This window comes from Strigops habroptila, chromosome 11 (genome assembly GCF_004027225.2).
Source record: "Strigops habroptila isolate Jane chromosome 11, bStrHab1.2.pri, whole genome shotgun sequence".
Taxonomy (NCBI): Eukaryota; Metazoa; Chordata; class Aves; order Psittaciformes; family Psittacidae; genus Strigops; species Strigops habroptila.
In genome coordinates this window covers 905,071-927,011 of record NC_046360.1, presented here as the reverse complement: position 1 = coordinate 927,011, position 21,941 = coordinate 905,071, and the positions used below count along the sequence as shown (strand labels likewise).

Here is a 21,941-nt window from a genome sequence, read left to right as displayed (position 1 = left end):
GAAGCAGCAGCGTGACCGTTCGCCGGTGCTCTGCAGCCGACACCCGCAGCGAGGGCTGTCACTGTCCCCCCCTCTGACTGCGACAGCCCCAAGCTCTGAAATGTGTGTGCTCGTTGCAGTGTTTATGCTGAGCTGCAACTTCCCACGGAGGCCCGACTTCGGAGACGTCACCGTGATGGATTTGCACTCGGGGGGAGTTGCTCATTTTCACTGTCACCTGGGCTATGAGCTGCAGGGTCCCAGGGTGCTGACGTGCATCAACGCGTCGAGGCCGCACTGGAGCAGCCCGGAGCCGATCTGCTCAGGTATGTGCCTCATCAGCCTCGCTGCTGGGAAAAACTGGGATCCCCAAAGGAATAAACGAGGGTTGTTTTCTTCGTGCCATGAGTTGAATGCAGTCCTGAAGAGAGCGAAAGCAATGCCCAGGCCAAGGTGCTTCAGGTTTTCACTTCGGTGGCAGCAGAACCTGTCTCCTGATTAGGCAGGTACAAGAAAAGAAATCATAGATTTGTTGTGTGTGTGAGCATACATGTGTATACATAAACCAAAGGGGAGCCAGGCAGGAGGTTCATGCATTAACCTCTCTGCCCCATCCCTGGCAGTGTTCAAGGCCAGGTTGGACACAGGGGCTTGGAGCAACCTGCTCTAGTGGAAGGTGTCCTTGCCCGTGGCAGGGGGTTGGAACTAGATGAGCTTTAAGGTCCCTTCCAACACAAACCAGGCTGTGATTTAAGACTGCAGATCGAGGCTGGGCAGGCAGCAGTGGAGGGGCTCATCCCCTTTGCTGTGCAGAAGCCCCGGGTGCAGGAGCCCACCCGTGCCCTTTGCTGTGTGTGTCTGAGCTGTGCTCTGTGTTGGCAGCGCCCTGCGGTGGGACGGTCCGAAACGCCACCATCGGCCGCGTCCTCTCGCCCAGCTACACCGGGAACCAGTCGAGCAGCATGTACTGCGTGTGGGCCATCGGGGCCCCCCCGGGGCAGAAGCTGCACCTCCACTTCGAGAAGCTCCTGCTGACCGAGAGGGACAGGTAAGGCTCCGGAGCCGCTCATGTGTCCAGCGCCAGGTCTGCGGTGAGCACGTTTCCCATGGGAATGCAGCTTTGCTCTGCCCAGGGTGAGGAGCAGGGAGCTTCGCTGGGAGCTGAATATGCCAAAGCTTGGAAGCTCTAAACTGGTCTCAGCACCCCCACATCACATCTCCTGCTCTCCTGGTGCCTGGGCTGCAGGATGAGATGTGTGATGCTATGGGGCAGCACTGACCCGAGCTCAGGGTACAGCATCGGGGAGGCTGTCAGCCAGAGGACGGTAGGGATGGGGACAGAGAATGGTCCCAGTGCAGAAACAGAGGTTCATGATTTATGTGTTCATGCACTTGGGAGGCACAACAGGTCTTGAGCAGAAAGAGCTGCAAGATGCAGGCGCAGAACCCCAGCCCTGCTATCCCCAGGCCCTGTGCTTCGTGCCACGGGATGCGGCAGGTCTGATCCTGCTGGCTGTGGGGTGATGCAGTGTGCTGTGTGCTGTGTCACACTGCTCCTTTCCTCCCCCCAGATACCCAATGCTCAGCGCTATGGCACAAGAAGCTGCGAGTCCCACGCTACCAGCACCTGTAACACAAAGGACACGCTTACGGTGCTGATCCTTGTGTTTAAAGAGCATTAGCATTCAGTCTGGTAACAGGCAATAAAGCAGGTTTATGGCTTGTAGTAAAATGAAAGAATGAAGCCCCTGTTTATGACACTGTAAAAGAGACTTATCTGGTTGGTGATCTTTTGTTTGCATGATTCCTTTACAATGCTGAGCTCCGGGAGCACTGGAGCTGGTGAGGAGGGGAGTGTGGGGCCACTTCTGCTGTGTAACGTGCTGTGTCCTCCCATGCAGGATGGTGGTGTACAGCGGGGACACGAACCAGTCCACGGTCCTCTACGACTCGCTGCGTGCCGACAGCGTGCCCTTCGAGGGGGTGATCAGCGACGGCTCCTCCATCAGGATCGACTTCCTCGCCGAGGAGCCCGCGGCTGCCACAGCTTTCAACATACGCTTCGAAGGTGATGAGCTCTCATTCTGGTACCCGCAGTAATCCCAGCTCAGCAAACACAGCAACTGGTGGCACAGCGAGTGCGTTACTGGTGCTGTTATACAGTGAAAGCGTGGTTTGGTTAAGCCCGTGTGGCTCAGGACAGATAAGCTGTTCTTAATCCTAATTGCCTGTAAAATTCACCATGGAAAAGGCCACCCGTGCATGGTGGGATGAAGGGTTTGTAGCTGGGGATGAGCCCAGGGCTCGTTGAGCAAACCCCAGAGCTGAGGCTGTGAGGGCCAGGGGAAGGCAGCGCTCCCCCAGCCAGCTCCATATCCCTGTGGCTCACGGGGGATCTTCTCTTCCAGCCTTCGAGCGGGGCCACTGCTACGAGCCCTACATCCAGAACGGGAACTTCACCACCTCGGACCCCACCTACAACCTGGGCACCACCGTGGAGTTCACGTGTGACCCCGGGCACTCCCTGGAGCAGGGCCCCGCCGTCATCGAGTGTGTCAACATGCGGGACCCGTACTGGAACGACACGGAGCCGCTGTGCCGAGGTCAGTCCCGGCACCACGGGGTGATGCTGGCTGCTGGGTACAAGCATCCCCTGGACCCTGCTGAGCCTTGCCTGCCTCTCGCTCATGCAGCCACGTGCGGGGGGGAACTGACTGCTGTGGCCGGTGTGATCCTGTCCCCAAACTGGCCAGAGCCCTACGCGGAGGGGGAGGACTGCGTCTGGAGGGTCCATGTTGGTGAGGAGAAGAGGCTGTTTCTGGACATCCAGCTGTGAGTAGCCCAGGACCTCAGTGCCTGTCTCTGCCCTGCCAGTGCTCAGCTCACTTGGTTGCAGTATCCACACTTCCCTTGCCCCAGGGAACTGCACCATTTCCCTGTTCTCCTCCTCGCAGCTTTCCTAGTCCCCTATGATGCACTCAGGAGAGGTCCAGGGCAGCACCCAGTGCTGCTCTCTGAGTTCAAAGTGCTGTTACACCATCCACTGCAGTAGTTAATTGCTCCTGAGATGGCTTCTGAATACTGTCACAGGCAGGCACATGCTGAGGTCAGAGGGGTACAGGATTCGATGTTCAAGCTGGGAGCCCTTGGCATGATGATGCTGCCGATGCAAAGGGAATCTCCTCCGATGCTATTCTGGGTTTTCAAGAGGAGGGCATGTTTCCAGTAGGGGCTTAGAGTCATAACGATTTTAAAGCTCCCTCTAAAATCCCAAGTGGGAGCTCCCTGTGCACCTCTCCCGGCTCTGTGGGTGCTTGGGCTGAGCAGAACTGGATGCCGAGTGATCTAAAGTCATCAGACATAAATGTCACTGAGAAAATCGTGTCTGACAGAAAGCAGAGATTTACTACAAATGTCAGCTTGCCACGGGGATTAGCTGGGTGCCTTCCGAGAATATTCTTAATAAAAGGTTTGGGGATCGGCTCAGGTGCCTGCAGACAAGGATGAATCGCACTGCTGATGTGCAGGGGAGGGGTCCCACAGAGACTGAGCACGTCCCGTGCCTCAGGTATGGCACTCACAGTGCCAGGGCTGCCCAGAGAGCTGCTTCTGCCTCTGACCTGATGGAGGTTCCTGCGGAGCTGGGAGCATCCTGGTGCTTCCCATGGGAAGGGGAGGATGTGGAGTCCCTGCCCTGGCCCCTCCTGTGCTGCCCGGCACAGCACTGGGTGCTGGTGGTGCTCCCCTTGCTGATGTGCAGGATGCGAGCAGGGAAAGGCAGAGTCTGTGCCCGTCCCTGGGGATAAGCTGATAACTCACCCACACCACCAGCACCCAGTGGGCAGCTTGTGGTGGGGCTGCAGGGAGAAACAGCCTGGCAGCAGGGCTGCTGGGATCAGTGTTTCCCTCGGGATGTGCATCCATCACCCATCTTTTGCTGGGAGCAAGGACAGGAGAGTCCCTTTTCAACCTCGCTCCAGGGGCAGCCGCATCCCTGCTGCAGATGGGGTGGATGGAGGCTACTGTTGGTGCTGGGCCTGGGTATGGAGCGGGGTTTGACGCTTCCCTGCCGTTCCCAGCCGTTCCCTGCCGTTCCCAGCCCGTCCCAGCCGCCTGTCCGCGGTCCGACACTGCCCCCTCGCGGCAGTCCCCGCGCGGTCTCACCCGGTTCTCCCTCCAGCCTGAACCTCACCAGCAGCGACATCCTCACGGTTTACGATGGGGACGAGCTCACCGCTCGCATCCTGGGCCAGTACGTGGGGAGCAGCGGCCCGCAGAAGCTCTACTCCTCCAGCCCCGACCTCACCATCCAGTTCCACTCGGACCCGGCCGGGCTCGTCTTCGGGAAGGGGCAAGGATTCATCATGAACTACATCGGTACGGAGAGCGGGGCGCTGGGGGTGTCCCCTGCTGCTGTTGTGCAGGTGGGGACTGTGACATGCAGCAGAACAGGTTGTCCAGAAGCTGGGTCTGGAATCAGGGAGAGCTGTGACACCAGCACATCCCACCGAGCTCTGCAGGCACCCCTGCCCTGCTGCAGGTCTCAGGGTCAGTCACTGCTGGGGTGTCCCCTCGTCCAGGCTGACAAGAAGGCAGTGGCAGTTTTGGTCCCCATTAGTCCTGGTCTGGCCCAGTGCAACGGTGGAGCAGAACAGGGAAAGGAATTGCTGGAAATAGGGATGCAGGACCCCCCATACTCACACTGCCAGGCATGACACACTGCACCGAGGTGTCCTCTCAGGAGACGTCACAGAAGCCCACGGGAGGGTGGGCTCCTGACATGGATGTTCACAGCTCCTTGCTCTGGAGAGGCTCAGACTGCCACTGGAGATGTCTGTTCGCATCATCCTTCGGTGCAGCCATGTCTGCCAGAGCAGGGAGGCTGATGGCCAAGGAAAGGACAAGGGCTGGGAAGGACACTTCTTCCCCACGGCTGCTCATGGTCTCACTGCTGCCTCTCCCCAGCCTGGCTTCCCCTGGCAGGCTTCTTCCAAGGCTGTTTTCTTCCTGCTGCTGCCAGCTCTGGTTAGGATAAGCAGAACCAGCTGCAATGCAGATCACCTGCGAGGCTGCAGGTCCCTCCTCACTGCACTGCAGCACATGCAGCTGAGCTCAGCCATGGGCATGGGGCTGGGGGGAGCAGGGCATGACCCCTGCACTGTGGCAAACCCACTGTGTCATGACCACAGAGCCTGCACCGCTCCTGTGCCTGCAGCCAGAGCTGAGCCCGGTGTGCCCACGCTGCTGTGTTTGTCCTGATGCTGGCACTGACACTGCCCTGTTTCTACCAGCACAACCCTCTGCCTGCTTTTAGGGTCAGGGCTGGGGAGCCCCCATTTCCCCAGAGAGGGACTATAGTGATAGGACAAGGGGAATGCTTTAAACTGAAAGAGGGGAGATTTAGATTAGATATAGGGAAGCAGTTCTTCCCTGTGAGGGTGCTGAGGCACTGGCACGGGGTGCCCAGAGAAGCTGTGGCTGCCCCATCCCTGGCAGTGTTCAAGGCCAGGCTGGACACAGGGGCTTGGAGCAACCTGCTCTAGTGGAAGGTGTCCCTGCCCGTGGCAGGGGGTTAGAGCTGGATGATCTTAAGTTCTTTTCCAACACAAACCATTCTATGAGTTTATGATTCTACCTGCTGCTGCCCCTTCCCTCTGCCCAGTGGCTGCTGCACGTGCCATTTGTGGTGCACGGGGAGGGACAGGCTCTTGGCAAAGGGCTGCGTGTCCACACTCGGTGCCTTCAAGGAGGGCTGTGCTCGGTGTGTGACAGGAGCATCTCTCTTGGCTGCAGAGGTGTCCCGCAACGACTCCTGCTCTGACCTGCCCGAGATCCAGAACGGCTGGAAGACCACATCACACACGGAGCTGGTGAGAGGGGCCAAGATCACCTACCAGTGCGACCCGGGCTACGACATCGTGGGGAGCGACACCCTCACCTGCCAGTGGGACCTCAGCTGGAGCAGCGACCCCCCCTTCTGCGAGAAGAGTAAGTGCCCCAGCAGCGCGTGCTGTGTCCCCATTGCAGCCCCTGTCACTGCTGCTGGCCCCGGGGCTGCGGCTCAGGCGGCTTCTCCTCCCCAGTCATGTACTGCACGGACCCGGGGGAGGTGGAGCACTCGACCCGCCTCATCTCCGACCCGGTGCTGCTGGTGGGCACCACCATCCAGTACACGTGCAACCCCGGCTTCGTGCTGGAGGGCAGCTCGCTGCTGACCTGCTACAGCCGCGAGACCGGGACGCCCATCTGGACCTCGCGGCTCCCGCACTGCGTCTGTAAGTTGGGGCAGTTCCTCCTGCTCTCCTGCAGCTCAGCTCCTCTCTCGGGGGCGCAGAGAAGCCTTTTCCTGCAGCCAAGACCTTCCCCGGCTGCTTGGGGTGATGGAGAGCTTTGAGCTACCTAAAGAGGGGTGGGTGAGACCTTGGGTGCTTCCCCTCTGCCCTCCAGGCTCCATCTCTCAGCCCAAGCCCTGGGGCTCACCCCGGGATGTGTTCCCTTTCAGCCGAGGAGTCGCTGGCCTGTGATAACCCAGGACTGCCGGAAAACGGCTACCAAATACTTTACAAGCGCCTCTACTTGCCAGGAGAGTCCCTGACCTTCATGTGCTATGAGGGCTTTGAACTCATGGGGGAGGTGACCATCAAATGCATCCTGGGGCAGCCGTCCCACTGGAGCGGACCCCTGCCCATCTGCAAAGGTAACGGCGGGGGGTGGCAGGGGGACACGGGGACACCAACACCTCTGTCCCCAACCTGGGACATCCCAAGGACCTTCATCCAGCTGCAGACCCGGTGGTTCTTGAGCTGGGACCTAAACTCATCTGAGACCTGGATCTGAGCTGCACAACTCTGCTGCCCTGGGGAGGGGGAGCGAACCCCCCAGCCATGGGGCTGGCAGTGCAGGGCAGGCCTGGCTGCTCGCTGCTTTGCTGCTTCCCACAGCCATTTGCCCACCTCAGCAGGGATGCTCTCTCTGATTAAAAACTACAGGGCCCACACGATGTGGGACTGAATGGGGCAGGAGACCCTGGGCTGGGGTCCCCACGCAGCAAGCACCCAGTCAAACCCAGTTACGTACCAGTAACTCTCCATTTCTCTTCCAGTGAATCAAGACAGCTTTGAGCATGCTCTGGAAGGTGAGTGAAATGCATCTGGTGGATAAGCCCTGTGCAGGGCCCTCAGCCAGAGCCTGTGTGGAGCTGGGAGGAGGGAAGGGAGCAGCAGAGGGGATCGCAGGGTGTTTGCAAATGCCAGCATAATAGATCTTGTCCTTTTAGTAGCAGAAGCTGCTGCAGAGACGTCGCTCGAGGGAGGAAATATGGCCTTGGCCATATTCATCCCAGTGCTGATCATCTCCCTGCTGCTGGGAGGAGCCTACATCTATCTCACAAGGTGGGATGTGCAGTTGGGCTGGGGATGGTGGTGGAAGACGGGGACATGGCCAGGGCTGGCTCAGCATCACAGAATGGTTTGGGTTGGAAGGGACCTTCAAAGCTCATCAAGTCCAACCCCTGCAATGAGCCCTGGGCATGGCCCTGGGGAGCCAGGCACTGAGTTCCTGCTCCAGGGTCCTGGAGGAGCAGGAATGTGGGATGTGGGAGGCCGGGGCTGGTCGTGCTTTGTTCTGTGCAGTGAGTCCGGGCTCTCCCGCAGGTGTCGGTACTACTCCAGCCTCCGCCTGCCCCTCATGTACTCCCACCCCTACAGCCAGATCACGGTAGAAACGGAGTTTGACAACCCGATCTATGAGACAGGGGTGAGTGCTGCTGCACCCGCTGCTCCCGGGACCGTCCTGATGGGAGCTGTGGGTTGTGCCGGGTGTGCAGCCATGGGATGGATCCCAGATGCGGGAGCACTGAGTGATGGGAGGCTCTATCCCTGTCACTCCCAGGGGCCAGGTGGGCTGCAGGTCCTGGGCAGGGATGGCACCCAAGAGAATGATACTCACAGACTCTCTTTCCAGCTGGGGATGGTGGGATTATCCTGAAAAGCAGCTACCGGCTTTTCCTTCTTTCCAGGAAACAAGAGAATACGAAGTTTCGATATAAGGACAGCGGTAAGAGAGTCTCCGGCTGTGAACTTACTGTGCTCTCATAGACCTTCCTCAGTAACTAATCCAGAGCCCACGTGGAGTTTGGTTGGACCCCTGGACCTGCTGTTGTCTTTCCTTTTGCCTCTTTCTTGAAGATTTTACTGTTTTCTTCACTGTATTTATTCTATTTAAGCTGGGGTAGGTGTGCTGCAGAGCCCGGGCGCAGGCAGCAGCGGGGCAGAGCTGGGTCCAGCAAGGCCAGGGCAGTGTGGGGGGCACACACTGTGCTCCCCTGCACAGCGACACATCCCCTGGCTCTGTTCACACACACACAGGGGGTTTGTTGCGGTTCTGGTGTCGTTAGAATTAAACCCGTCTCCATTGCAAGAGCCTGCAGTCCATCGCTGGGAGCCGAGGTTTGCTGCAGGGTCCCACCAGCCCTCCCCATCCCGCGGTTCCCAGCTCCCCTCTTCCCAAGCCGGAGCTGCAGTGCGTTGTGTGTCACCAGCACAGGGTCTGTGCTCGCTGCGGAAGCAGAGCGTGGCTCAGGAACGCTGCGGCCGGCACAGGGGGTGGCCTGGCACACAGACGGTGCATCCTGCTTTGCTTTCCCTGCTTTGCTCTGGATGCTGGATGGGCAGTGGGTCAGGAGTCCCAGCTCTATGGAGAAGCATTAACCAGTGACCCCAGCAGCCCGGAGCCATGGGAAGCCTCACGCAGTGAAGGGGAGCTCTGCAGCCCGTGCCTCTTTAGCCACACTTACCATGACCCTTGCCATGAGAACCCAGCGGTCTCTCCCTGCCCCTCAGTAGCATCTCAGGGTAAGCAGGATGGGCTACAGGGGGGTCCCCAGCACGCAGGCAGCGATGCCAGGCTGGGATCAAGGCAGCGCAGCCCACCCAGAGGTCCGCAGCTCCCACCTGAAGCCCCCTTGCTGGGGCTCGTGGTGGGGCAGGCGATGGAGAGGGGCAGAGGGTGGAGGTTGTTGGGGCAGGAAAGGCAGGCAGTGCCCAGGCTCCGGCACAGACCAGCCCATGGGGAGCAGGATGGGCAGGAATCAGCACCTCAAAGCAGATCCCACCGCAGGCGAACCCCAACTGGAGCCTCAGCATCCCCTGCCCACCCTCACTGCCTTCACCCCTGCCAGAGCCAGGCACCGGCGGGGCTGCCCCCATCCCCATGGACCCCAAAGGGCCACCTCCTCCCCGGCCCCCCCCACGGCACCAACCTCCATAGCCAGGCCCTGGGGAGGGCAGCGAAGCCACCAACGTGTCCTGCGCTGCCGGTGCCGCTCCTTTGCCCTTGTAGAACAGCAATTGTAACCACGGGAGGCTGGTTTAGTTTCGGGGTGGTTCGTGCATCTCTGCAGTGTACAGCTGAGACTTAGGGGTGGTTTTTTTCCTTTAAAAAACAATGAATGTGTGTTTGTAATTTGTAAAGGTTAAAAAGAAAAAAAAAGGAAAAAAAATAAGAAAAAACGTGCCAAAAATGTACGAAGCATTTCATTTCCCTTCATACATGTCTGTTTTTATAAGAACAATGTGAAAATTGCTGGGATTAAATATTTTTGAACATGATGAAGTACCTCCGTGGGGAGCTCGAGCGTCCAGTGTAACCTCGGTAGAAACTGTTCTGTGTTTTGATGTGTGGAACCAGTCTGCAGAGCCCTGGACCACAGGCAGGGGTCCCGCTGCTGCACAGAGGGAGCTGTATCCTGCCCTGGTGCAACCCCACTGTGCCCCCTGCTCCCATGGGATGCAGTTGGCCGAGCCTGGCTGGGACACGGGCTGAGGCTCAGCACTGGGGACATCCCTCCTCCATGGGACACCCCACAGGAGCCAGCGCTGGCTCCTCCCGACCCCATCCTTTGCCAACACCAGCCCAGCCCCAGCGGTGACTCATGGGGTGTTGGGGGGTCCTGCCCCACAGCACTGGGACCCCACTGGAGACCATGAGCACATCACAGAGGATGTGCAGAAGGTTTGGGGGAGCCCTGTGGGTCAGGGGGACCTTGGGAACCCATCCAGCCCCACAGCAATGACCCATAGCTGTCTCCTGTGCCGGCTGGGGCAGGGCAGCTCCCCATAACCACAAAGGAGAACATGTGGGGCTGCCTTGCCTGCCCCCATACAGCTCTGCACCAGCTGCATCCTGCGCTGCTGCAATGCCAAGGAGCAGGGCCATGGGGGCATCCCTGTTAAATCCAGTGTTCAATGCCAGGTTGGATGGGGCTTGGAGCAACCTGCTCTAGTGGAAGGTGTCTGTGGATTGGGACTGGATGATCTTAAGGTCCCTTCCAACACAAACCATTCTATGAGTCTATGAAATACCATTTCCCAATGCCCACAGAGCCCCAGGTTTCCCTGGCAGGGGCAATGGCCATCGGGGAGGGACAGGGGGGCACAGCCCACCCAGGGCAATATCCTCTCTGCTGGTCAGCCAAGAAAACCTGGAGCCGCCCATCCATCCCTGCACGGAACACCACAATAACCCTGTGCTCTCCAAATGTGCTTTTAAGCAAGGTTGTGATGTGCCATCAGATAATAGCTTCGTTTAGCAGCTGTGAGGCTAATGCGGAGGGGCGCGGGAGCCAGGGCTGTGATGCGCAGCATTCCCGGAGGAGGGAGCTGGGGTTATTTTTGGACAGAAATTGCAAGGGAATTAAAATGAAAGGGGGGGGGCTGTTGGATCTCTCGGTGCTGCCGCTGCTCCGCGGTGACGTAAAGCAGGAGCCGAGCTCCAGCCTCACGCTTCGTGCTGAGGATTGAGCCGTGTCTGGGCACAGCAGCCACAGCCTTTACCCACCTCTCATCTGCAGGAGGACAACGTGCTCATCCCTCAGCAATCACATAGACAAAGGACCCCCCCGTGTGCACCCACCTGAGCTCGGGCACGCAGCAGCAGGGACCCCTCATCACAGAGCAGCGCATCCTGGGGCTCGTGGTCTGTAGCCAGGTTTCATGCAGCCATTCACTGACCACATTCCTGCACCTTCCCCCATCACTGGGTTATTTCTCAGCAGGAACCAAACCAGTTTGGGGGGCTCCATGCAAGGATGGAGGGCCAGGAGAGCAGCTGCCCCCCAGCTCTGGGCTTTGCTCAGTGCTGGAGGCAGGAACTGGCTGTGGGGTACCCACAGTCGCTGGTGCCAGCAGTGACACAGGCCTGGGGCGGTGCTGGCATCATTCTGCGCAGCGTCAGAGACCAGCAGCAGCGTGGAGTATGATTAAAGAGCAAAGAGCAGGGGCTCGGGGCTGGGCTGGTGGAGGAGCAGTGGCCAGGGGCAGGAATGCTGAGGGAGGGATGCAGGCCTGAGCCATACACCCATGCTCAGCATCCCGCACGTTGCCTGGGCACAAGCTGGTCTGGAGGGGACTCAGGGAGCAGCAGCCTGCACGGTGCTGATCTCCTTGGCCCAGGGAGCACAGGGAGGGACCCTCTGGGAGCATGGTCCCAGCTCCAGCCCAAACACTCTGGGAAACCCTGCCCTGGCACAACAAGCACGGGTTTGGCTGCAGCCGCATCCTGGCAGCGGCTCAGGAGGACACAGGGTCGTGCCTGCCCCAGGAGAACATCTCGGGGAAAGGGAGAAGGAACCACTGGAGCCAGGAGGCTGCAGAGCCGTGCCAAGGGCATCCCAGCGCTGTTCCCAGCCTTCTGCCATGGGATGGTTCCTGTGCCTGCTCTCGCTGCCCGCTTGGCCCCTGACAGACCCTCGTCCTGCCTTGAGCCCAGTGACCTTCCTGGTGCCCAGGTACAGAGGAGCTGGGCTCACACCTCCATCCTGCAGCCACCCCAGGACCTGCTGCTGGATCACAGGAATGGCATCTCCCCTCAGCTCCCCAGGCTGGGAGAATCACCCGGGCCAAAGGAGGCAGAGGAGGGACCCACGGAGGACAAACCCAAGAGGAGGCTGGCAGCAGGATTAGCCCTCACCACATCCCTGCCAGCAGGGATGTGCTTCAAGAAACCTCTGTGCTGATGCCATGGGCTTGGTATTACTGGGGAAATACACACCAGGGAGTCAGGATGAGACCCCAGTCCTTCAGATCTCCAATTCCTCCTCCTCTCCCCAGAGCTGCACAGCAGAGCGGTTGCTGGAGCAGATGCAGTGCTCAGAAGGGTGTTCTGCACTGGAGGGTGAAAAGGACCAGGCAATATCCGAAAGGTAGAGGAAGGACAAGGGCAGCTCATTCTGTAGGCAAAGGAGGAACAGCAGAGCTGAGGACCAGGGCCTGGAGGGGCCCAACGGGGAGCAGAGAGCAGAAGGCAGATGGAGGGGAGAAAGAATGGGAGAGGCCCAGTGCCGAGAGCCAGCAGACTCGGTGGCAGAAGGACGCGCTGCCTGCCAAGAGCAGGCGGGAGGCGTGGGCTGGGGCTGAGCGGGGCCTGGGAAAGAGCAGGAGGGGATAAACTTACCCTCCCTTCAGCCTGCAACACACAACGCTGCCAGGACCCTGCAGAGCAAACCGAGGGGGGCTGGCACAGGGAATGTGCTCGTGGGATCACAGGGAAACACCAGGAGCAGACAGGAGGCAAAAATGTGCCAGGACAGAAGACAAGGCGCAGGTTGGGTGTGCAGTCTCTGGGCATGAGGGTGCTCCAGAGCAAACACATGCACAGCAGCTTACCTAACACTGGGATGGCTGCTGGAAGGAGGACTGGACCACTGGGGCTCCTGGATTTGACATTACTCGCTCAGGTGAATGGGAAATGGGTTGGGGAGGAACAAAGCCATCAGGAAGCAGAAAGGCTCACAACAAACTGCTTCTCCACCAGCGCTTAAAGAGTTCTTAAGGGACACTCCAAATTGCTAAATCACACCCTCGCAGAGGCACACCCTGGCAGCTCCTGCCTCTGCAACCAGACATATGCATCCTCGGGGAGCAGCAACCCCTGCATCCTGGGTGCTGCATCCCCCCGTGCCTGTATCCCTGCAGCCAGCACTCCCTGCATCCCTGGACACCTGCATCTGGGGAGCCAGCATCCCGCACATCCCAGCTGCCGCATCCCTAATAGTCTGTGTCCCCGGAGGCAGGATGCTGAGTGCCTGCATCCCTGCATGCCCCCACCCCTGGGGCCCGCACCTCCTGCATCCCGACTGCTGCAGCCCCCGGTGCTGCATCCCTGGACCCAGCTCTCCCTGCACGTCCTGCTGCACCCCGCGGTGCCCCTGCCCGTGTCCCCGTCCGGGGTGCCCGCAGCCGGGCGGATGCTCGCCCGGGTACCAGCATCGCGCCCGCCTCCCGCCCCTCCATCCCCAGGACCCCCACCCGGGTGCCGCAACCCCGCCGTTCCCGCGCGGTGCGGGAGCGAGGTGCGGGGGCGCGCCGCGCCGCCCCGAGGCCGCGGCGAGGGGCGGGCGGGCGGGCGGTGCCTCGGCCGGGGCCCGCAGGCTGCCGGCCCGGCGCGGTCCCTCCTGCCCGGGCTGATGGGAGTTGTGGTCCGCGGCGGCGGGAGCGAAGCGGAGCGGAGCGGCGGGGAGCGGCGCGGCGGCCCCGCACGGCGCGGTGCGGGCAGCAGGTCGGTACCGCCGCAGCGCAGCGCACGGTGCGGGGCGCGGGGCGCGGAGGGGCGGGAGCGGTGCCCGCGGCGGGGGCTCAGCCCGGCTCCGCCCGCTAGGGCCGGGGGGGTGCTCCTCAGGGCCACAGCAGGCGGCGGGTGCCCCCCGCACGCTGCGTGACATGCGGGACACCCGCACACCGGGCAGCGCTGCCGCACCGGTGACACGCGCTGATGCCACCACGGGTGAGACCGGCGCTGGTGGCGCCGCCGGGGTGGCACAGTGGGGAAGGGGGAAGCCCGCTCCGGAGCAGCAGCCAGCCCCCCAGCTCTCCTGCACCCCGAGGAGGCTCCGGTGCTGCTCCCAAGGGTGACGCCAAGCCGAGGACACCCCACCACGCGTCCCCATCACACATCCCCGCCACCACGGGGCCCACGGCCTGGGGAGCCCGGCCGTGCTGAGCAGAGCCTGCCTGCCCCGGGCGATGCCGGGGTCCCCACGGAGCTACCGAGGTGCAACTTTTGCTGCATCGAAGCCTCTGTGCCTTCATTATGTAACGGCGCTGCTGCCTGGCACGGTGCTCGCCTCCACGTCCTGCACAACTTCAGTGCAGCCTGGAATCGATTCCACTCTCCTGGGCTGGCTCCGCCGGCTGTTACGAGCCTTTCCTTGGGTCTCAGGCCAGGGGTGCTGGGGTCACTGCCTGTCTCGGTGCAGGGTGACAGCATCAAGCCGCCCAGCAGCAGGTCCTGGCCATGCAGCACCCACCCCGTGCTGGTGTTTGGCCCCTGCCCCGTGGAAGGTGGGTTTGGGCAGGTTTGCACCGGGGCTGCCTGTGCCAGCGCAGGGGGCGGCTGCATCCTGGGGGGAGGCTCTGTGCGGAGCATCCCTGTGCCAGGCTCAGGGCCAGGCAGCTGCACATGGGCACAGGGGCTCAGATCTCTGACTGCTTTGATGGTCTCCCCCTGGCTCTCCCCCTCTGAGGTGTCAGCAGCAGCCCTGGGCAGCAGTGGGGCTGTGTTTGTGCTGTGCCACCCTCACAGGGGGGCAAGTGGCTGCGGCTCGGGGACCCCGAGGCTGTGGGACCCCTCAGCTCTGCTCCCTGCACGCTGGCTCTGCCTGTGTGAGCCTGAAGGAGCCTGGCTGCTGTGCTGCTGCTGTCAGGGTGAGAGCCACCCTGAATACAGATCATGGCAGGGTCTGCCAGCATTCCCAGGCATGCTCCGGCACTACCAAGGAGCGTGGGGGATTGTGCCAGCCTTGGGGAGCACCCCTGGGTCCGGTGCACCCCGGGAGCCAAGGCCTGGGCTGGAGAAGGCGACATGTCTGTAGGGACGGCAGCCGGTGGGGATGGAGGGAAGTTACCTTAACATTCCCAGGAGGCTGTGACGTGCCATGTGGATTGCTGATCCCGGGACAGGGCACCAGGCAGTGCGCTGCAAGGAATGGATGGAGGGAGGTCGCTGTGGGTGTAAAACTGCCCCAAGCCTGTGCCCCCCGTGCTGCAGCAGGTCCACAGCAGCAGAGCAAGGTCCCAGCCAAAGCTCCACCAGCTGAAGCACATCACCATTGCCAGCAGCAGGGAGATGCACGGTCATTAATGGGCTGCAGGACCTCAGCTAGGAGGGTTGGATGGTATTTGCCTTCCTTCCCTGCTAATAAACCCATCCTACTCCTTCAATCAGTGCTCCCACCAATGAGCTCCCACGGCATCTCCCTCCCCCCTACCTGTATCATCCTTGTTTTGTTCAGATGGGAGCTGTTTGCCCTGCGGCTCCTGCCAGGCTGCATCCCCCTGCCCTGCCTGGCACGTCCAGGAGGTGCAGCACTAGCACACAAGCAGTGGGTGAGAGCCCCTGTCCTTCAGTGCTCCGGGGCAGGATGTGACCCTCCACACATGCCCAGCCTGGGCATCTGCTCGGTGTGCAGACCTGGCCCGTGCACCTCCTGTTCAGCTGCTTTAACTGCTGCACATCAGTGATTACAGGGCTCTCCTCTGGTGCTGGCAGCATGCTGTAGGCCAGGGTAGCTCCCAGCATGATTCCCAACCAGGTCTGTGTTTCCAGTCCGTTCCTCACCCCCTCTTTGCCTCCCCTCTGGCTGCTCCGAGGTTCCTAAGGATGGAGCAGGGGGTGGGCAAACATCGCTTGTGGTTTTGAGGAGCTGGAGCACCTTCTCTTTTGGCTGGCTGAGCCTGGGCTCCCATGTCCCTGAGTGCCCTCATCCCGCTGGCCAAGCCTGGGCTCCTGCATCCCAGCTCGGGGCTGTCAGCTCGGTGTCCGGAGGGAGAGTCATTTCAGAGCATTTAGATCAAGGGGATAAACTGATGTGCTGCACGAGAGGGCTCTCAAGTGTCTGCTCCCAGCTTTGCCCCGCTGCCTTGTCAGCCAGGTTTCGGATGTGATAAGGCAGAAAGAGAGGAGAGAAATGGGGGGAGAACAGGAAGGGAGATGGTCACCCTGAGGTGGTGGGAGGGAAGGGCCTGGCTCCCCCTTTAGCTTCCATTTGGGTATTTGTGGAGGATGCTGTTGAGAGGGATGGGGGAATTCTCAGCATCAGATGATGTTGGGCTCTTGGGCAGAGAGGGGGGCTCCTCATCCACCATCCCCACATAGGAACCGGTGCCCCCGGCTGCAGGGTCCCCAGGGGGAAGCTGCCTCCCTGACTCCTCCGGGTTTCTCTCCCCAGAGCCTCCCTCCAGCGCTGCCTCTCAGGATGATGGTCCCGGGACCACCGGTGGGGACCCTCTGGGCACGTCACTGCTGACCCCCCGGCCCTTCCCGGGCGCTGCTGCTGCTGCTGCTGCCCGTGCTGGGCTCCCGCGCGTGCAGGGCAGAGCCGCAGCCCCGCTTCCCCATGGCAGCCCCAGCGCCACTGCATGGTGTGGGTGCCCCCGAGGCCCTCGAGCACTGACCGCCGGGCCCCGCTGCGCACCCCTGCGCCCCGCTGCACCACCATGTCCATGGAGTGGCTGCTGGACTGGAGCTGGTCCCTGGACGGGCTCCGGGATTTCATCGCCACTGGCATCCAGTCTTTCCGGGATTGCGACGCCACGGCCCTGGCCGCGGTCGCCTGCCTGCTGGTGCTCTTCATGTGGTACTGCTACCACGTGGGGCGGGAGCAGCCCCGCGCCTACGCCACCGTCAACGCCCTGATGCAGAGCGCCGAGGCCAACGGCGTGCAGAACGGGTTCGTGTACTGCCACTCGCCCGAGTGCGCGCGCTGCACGCACCACGACGGCCTCAACCAGAAACTCTACCACAACCTGCAGGAGTACGCCAAGCGCTACTCCTGGTCCGGCATGGGCAGGATCCACAAGGGCATCCGCGAGCAGGGCCGCTACCTCAACAGCCGTCCGTCCATCCAGAAGCCAGAGGTCTTCTTCTTGCCGGACTTGCCCACCATGCCCTATTTCTCCCGGGACGCTCAAAAGCACGACGTGGAGTTGCTGGAGCGCAACTTCCAGACCATCCTGTGCGAGTTTGAGACCCTCTACAAAGCTTTCTCAAACTGCAGCCTCCCGCAAGGATGGAAAATGAACAGCACGCCCAGCGGGGAGTGGTTCACCTTCTACCTGGTGAACCAGGGCATGTGCGTGCCCAGGAACTGCAGGAGATGCCCACGGACGTACCGCTTGCTCGGGAGCCTTCGCACCTGCATTGGCAACAATGTCTTTGGGAACGCGTGCATCTCCGTGCTGAGCCCGGGCACCGTCATCGCCGAGCACTACGGACCCACCAACATCCGCATCCGCTGCCACCTGGGTGAGTGCCCGGCACGTGTTCATCCTGCCCGGTGTCCCCGGGCAGTGCGGGGGGTGCGGGGATCCCAAAAAGGCCTCTTGCACCCTGAGATCATGGAATCCCATGATTTGTGTTGGAAGCGACCTTAAAGCTCCTCCAGTTCCAACCCCCTGCGACGGGCAGGGACACCTTCCACTAGAGCAGGTTGCTCCAAGCCCCTGTGTCCAACCTGGCCTTGAACACTGCCAGGGATGGGGCAGCCACAGCTTCTCTGGGCACCCTGTGCCAGCGCCTCAGCACCCTCACAGGGAAGAGCTTCTGCCTCAGAGCTCATCTCAATCTCCCCTCTGGCAGGTTAAAGCCATTGCCCTTGTCCTGTCCCTACAGCCCTTGTCCAAAGCCCCTCTCCAGCTTTTCCCTTTAGGGGCCCACTAATTGCATCCCCAAGTTCAGGTTTGCTGTGCTTTAGCCTGTGGGAGGTTTGGGGCTTTGGTGGCAGCATCCTCCCCAGGAGAGGCTGGTGCCCAGTGCCCAACCTCCCCAGGGTCCCCAGCTCAGCAGTGTGAGTGTTTCACCTCCTCCTCCTGTCAGCCTGGAGCCGTGGGCTCTTGCTGGTGTGAGATACGGGGGTCTTGGGATTTCGGGTGCTCTGTGTGTGATACAGGCGGATGTGAGCAAAGATGCTGCTTTGGCGCAGATCAGGGTGGGGGGTCCCGGGATATCCCCTCGGGTGCACCGGGCGCTGGATGGTGGCACCGGGCTCCCGGGATGGGGACTCCTGCAGGCGCAGATGGCAGGACGGTGCCGCGCTGGAGCCGGCACAGACCGTGCCGGGGGAGGCACCGCACGGGCCCTGCTGGCAAACACCGACCGCGTGGCGCAGCCAACTCCTCCTGGGTAAACATGCTCAGGCAGTGACTGCCCATTTATTCACAATGGGAAGCAGCACAGAGAGCACATTCCAGGCCTGGGCAGCCTGGACAACGTCTCTGCCCCAGCACTGGGGAGATGTGCCCCCTTTGCAAGGGGCTGAGAGCGGTTCCTGCGGGGGACCAGTGGCTCAGACCTGCCCTGGCAGCAGCGTGGAGCTGGGATCAGCCCCCCAGCTGGAGCAGCACGACCTGGGTAGACAAGCAATGTGGGTCCTTCCATTGTCCTTCCATGTTTTCCAGCTTCAGCCAGGACACAGGACCGTGCCCGGGGCTCGCTGACATCCCCACCTCAGGGCTGGGGTGCAAGGTTGTGATGCCCAGGACATGGGTGCATTTAGGAGACAACCTGCCCTTTGAAGCCAGCTCTCTGCAGAGCCAGAGCACCCATCAGCATGGCCAAGGGGCTCTCCAGGGTTCACTCCAACCCTGCCACTGCTGCTGAACACACTGGGCCATGCACAGGCACCAGCTCTGCCCCTCCAAGGACCGGGCAGCATTCCCCAGGCATGGACGCCATGGAAGGCTGCAGGCTCAGCTCCTCCTTTCCAGCTGGAGCATCTCCAGCTGAGGCCGTTGTGCAAGGAAAAGGCTTTGGTGTTTGAAGGCTTTGAAGCATCCATGAGGAAAGCAGAGCAGCTTTTGTGCTCCCACCTCTCCTGGGCAGGTTGAGCCCCTGCTGCGCTCGCTGGGGTTTGGCATCTCTTTGAGATCCGTTCCTGCTGTGTTGGTACCGGTTACAAACCACGTGAGCCCTGACCCCTTTCTCCACCATGGCAGCATCCGTGGGGCAGGATGACTGCACCAGCTCCAGCAGCCCCTGGTGCAGGGTGATGGGATTGACCCTTGTTAGGCTGGCCTGACTTGTGCTCGTGTTTTAGGGACAGACCCATTTCGTTTCTCAGGTTGTCCTTCACGTGGAGAGCCTCCTCCCCACGAGGGTTTTGCGATGGAGCTTCCTGTTCCCATTCCAGGGCTGCTCCCTCGTTGCAGGGAGCCCACCCTGACCCTCCCTGTCCTCTCTCTTTGTGCACGAAGGTCTGAAGACACCCAGTAACTGCGAGCTGGTGGTGGGGGGTGAGCCCCAGTGCTGGGCTGAGGGCCGCTGCCTGCTCTTCGACGACTCCTTCCTGCACACGGCGTTCCATGAAGGTAAGTGAACCCCGAGGGGGCTCACGGTGTTCTCTTGCACTGATGCAGTGCTGGGGGCCGGGGACCAGTGACCCTCTCCGTGTGATCCGCCAGAGCTGAGCAGCGCAGCTCAGGCTCCGGTGCTGCAGCCTCAGCATCCTCCGGCCCCTGCAGCATCCCCGCCAGCTGCAGCAGCCCTGTTGCAGGGCAGCAGCTCGGTGCTGACGTGCCAGCAGCGCCTTTGTCTCCTGTGCAGGGAGAGGAGCTTCCCGGCAGCCCGTTCTGCCTCTCCCGTCACTGACGGAGGCCGTTCCGCTCCAGCTCTCCCGGATTAACCGGCATTAGCTGCTGATGGCGTAACAGCCTCCAGCAGAGCTCTTCTGCGCAGGGGAGCGTGTGCGTGGAGGGAGTGGGAGAACAAAAGCTGTTGCTCCCACATCAGCCCTGCTGTGCGATTGGGAAGCGCTGCTCAGCGCAGAGCCATGGTGCTGGGAAGGCTGGAACAGCGCAGCAGCAGCTGCCTGCATGGCTCTGAGATGTAGTGGCAAAGAGGGAGAGCTCAGCATCCTACCTGCGACGGGAAACCTCCGGGCCCGATTGCCCAGATCTCTGCCAGGAGGCCCCTCTCCTGTGCTGGAGGCGCTGGGCTCCCAGTAAGCAGCAGTTCAGGTGTTTACTGGGGTTGCACTGGGCAGTTACAGCCTGGCCCCTGCGCTGGTACAAGCAGCAGCCTCCCAGCATGGAGCCCATCACCCTTGTGCCGGGGCGAGCACCATCCCAGGGGAGCCGGGTGGAAGCGCAGCCTCACCGCGTGTTTCCATCCCACCAGGTCCCCCGGAGGAGGGTCCCCGCGTGATCTTCATGGTGGACCTGTGGCACCCCAACGTCGCCGCCGCCGAGCGCCAAGCCCTCGACTTCATCTTTGCGCCGGGACGATGACGGCGCCGGCCGGGGCGGTGGGTTCAAGGGCGGCCGGGCCAGCTCGGCGCCGGCACCGGCTGGGAGCTGCCTCCCGGCGCGCGGCCTCGGGGGCCTCGCTCCCGCGGGCTCTTGTAAATGGAAACTGCGACGTGTATCCGCGCCCATCCTTCCCCTCCATCGTTGGCTTCAGGGATTCTTTTCCGCCGTGAGAGCGCATCGCCTTCCCTCCGTGGTTTAGCTGCAGCACCACTCTCCTACGTGTTATGTTGCTACTGTGTTTTGCGGTGTTCAGAAGTAGAGTAACAAAGCCAAGGGTGTTCGTTTGAATGTGATGATGTAAAACTTCTCGTGGCCATCAAACAAAAACCCAACACGCACACACACCAAAACAGCAAACCAGGCACCAGCCCAGCCCTGGCCTGGCCACAGTCCCCGGGTGGATGGACGGATACTGAGGGCTACAGGGGTCATAAGGCACTCCCCTGGGCAGGGGCTGCTCAGCCTGGGGTGGATGGGGCAGTCACCATGACCCCCAGGGCTCCTGCTTCCTCCTCCTCACATGGAGTCTTGCTCCTCAATCTGAACCGAGGGTGTTATCAATTACCTAAATCCCTTCCTCGCTTTATCTGCAACCTTCGGCTGTCACAGATGGAGCTGGGAAGCCCCTGCAGGGGCAGGATGCTGTTTGGAATGTGGAGCAGGGCTTTTGTTTGTCCATAGACTAAGGCTGGGGAAGAAAGGAGATCAGCTTCCTTCTGCTGCTCCATCTTCTGCTTTCCTCAAGCCAGAATGAGCATACAGAGGCAGCTCACACAGACCTGACAGCAAAGGAAAGGTTTCCAAAGGCAGAGGCCCCAGTGTCCTGGGCACCCACCAACCAACATGCTTCTCCCAAAGTCCCCCAGCACCCGGGGTGTGTTTGGGGGTCTCGGGGTATGGAGCCACCACAGGGTTTATAACACAGCACCCCTGAAGCAGCCTGCGATGCTCACCCCATCCTGCGCCTCTGCCCGGGAGGCGGCTCCAGGACCCTGCGGGGAGGGAACGCAGCCCCTTCCCAACACGGTTTCTTTGCAGGTTTTTCAGTGATTGGATGCAGGATAAGGCAAAGATTTCAAATACATCCGGGATGTTTTTTACACCTGTCTTGTTACAGACTATCTGATGTGCATGATTTCTACACGCATCGACTGCCCGGCCCCAGACCCTGCGGGAGCCGGTCACTGGCTTAGGGTTTGGGACCATTCATACAGTGGTGGATAAGCAAAGATTATCAATAAACAGTTGTGCTGAAACCAGACCGGGCTCTGCCTGCTGCTGTAACGAGTGCAGGGGCCAGGCAAACGCTGCAGGGTTGGATCCTGCTTCCCCGCACGGCTCAGCAGGAGCCGGTGGGGAGAAACGGCTGGAAAAGCGGAAAGGCAGGAGCTCCAGGGTGCGATGAGGCCGGTTTTAAACAGCCTCTCTGCACCACAACCATTAAGTCAAAGGCCTGGAGCTCTTCACTGTCCTACCCCAAGACAACTCTCCTCTTAGCAAAGGACAGCAAGAGGTCTTGGTGGCCAGATGCAGCTCAAGAAGCAGGAAGGGAAGGGAGCAGCCCCAGCTGTTCCACCGCTGACAGACGGCACAGCAGATTGTAGTGGAAGATTCCTGACAGCAGGCAAAAGCATCTATTTTGTGCTTTGCTGCTGTGCCAAAACT

At 61.0% G+C, this 21,941-nt stretch overlaps 2 protein-coding genes across 3 annotated transcripts in view; both read left to right on the top strand.

Moving 5' to 3' along the window:
* SEZ6L (seizure related 6 homolog like) overlaps positions 1-9,587 on the top strand; it is a 38,355-nt gene extending 28,768 nt beyond the window's left edge. The window contains exons 5-17 of one of the 2 annotated variants that reach the window (XM_030501686.1): positions 120-305; positions 862-1,027; positions 1,881-2,047; positions 2,388-2,582; positions 2,673-2,811; positions 4,160-4,356; positions 5,773-5,967; positions 6,063-6,254; positions 6,482-6,676; positions 7,082-7,114; positions 7,259-7,370; positions 7,632-7,734; positions 7,997-9,587. In XM_030501686.1, the coding sequence (XP_030357546.1) occupies positions 120-305; positions 862-1,027; positions 1,881-2,047; positions 2,388-2,582; positions 2,673-2,811; positions 4,160-4,356; positions 5,773-5,967; positions 6,063-6,254; positions 6,482-6,676; positions 7,082-7,114; positions 7,259-7,370; positions 7,632-7,734; positions 7,997-8,026 (1,910 nt within the window). In that variant the 3' untranslated portion in view covers positions 8,027-9,587. Of the gene's footprint in view, positions 1-119; positions 306-861; positions 1,028-1,880; positions 2,048-2,387; positions 2,583-2,672; positions 2,812-4,159; positions 4,357-5,772; positions 5,968-6,062; positions 6,255-6,481; positions 6,677-7,081; positions 7,115-7,255; positions 7,371-7,631; positions 7,735-7,996 lie in introns of both variants that reach the window. The other variant, XM_030501685.1, reaches the window with a different exon arrangement.
* A 3,757-nt stretch (positions 9,588-13,344) lies between these two features.
* ASPHD2 (aspartate beta-hydroxylase domain containing 2) lies at positions 13,345-21,532 on the top strand. The gene is made up of 4 exons (XM_030500709.1): positions 13,345-13,533; positions 16,202-17,277; positions 19,224-19,337; positions 20,146-21,532. Exons 2-4 carry the CDS (start codon positions 16,392-16,394, stop codon positions 20,253-20,255), a joined length of 1,110 nt encoding a protein of 369 aa, XP_030356569.1. The 5' UTR covers positions 13,345-13,533; positions 16,202-16,391; the 3' UTR covers positions 20,256-21,532.
* The last annotated feature ends 409 nt before the right edge of the window (positions 21,533-21,941 follow it).

Coding starts and splice junctions, on each gene's coding strand:
- ASPHD2 (XM_030500709.1), top strand. CDS start 16,392: ATGGTGTGGGTGCCCCCGAGGCCCTCGAGCACTGACCGCCGGGCCCCG. Junction 17,278..19,223: donor CCGCATCCGCTGCCACCTGG/GTGAGTGCCCGG, acceptor TTGTGCACGAAG/GTCTGAAGACACCCAGTAAC. Junction 19,338..20,145: donor GCACACGGCGTTCCATGAAG/GTAAGTGAACCC, acceptor CCATCCCACCAG/GTCCCCCGGAGGAGGGTCCC.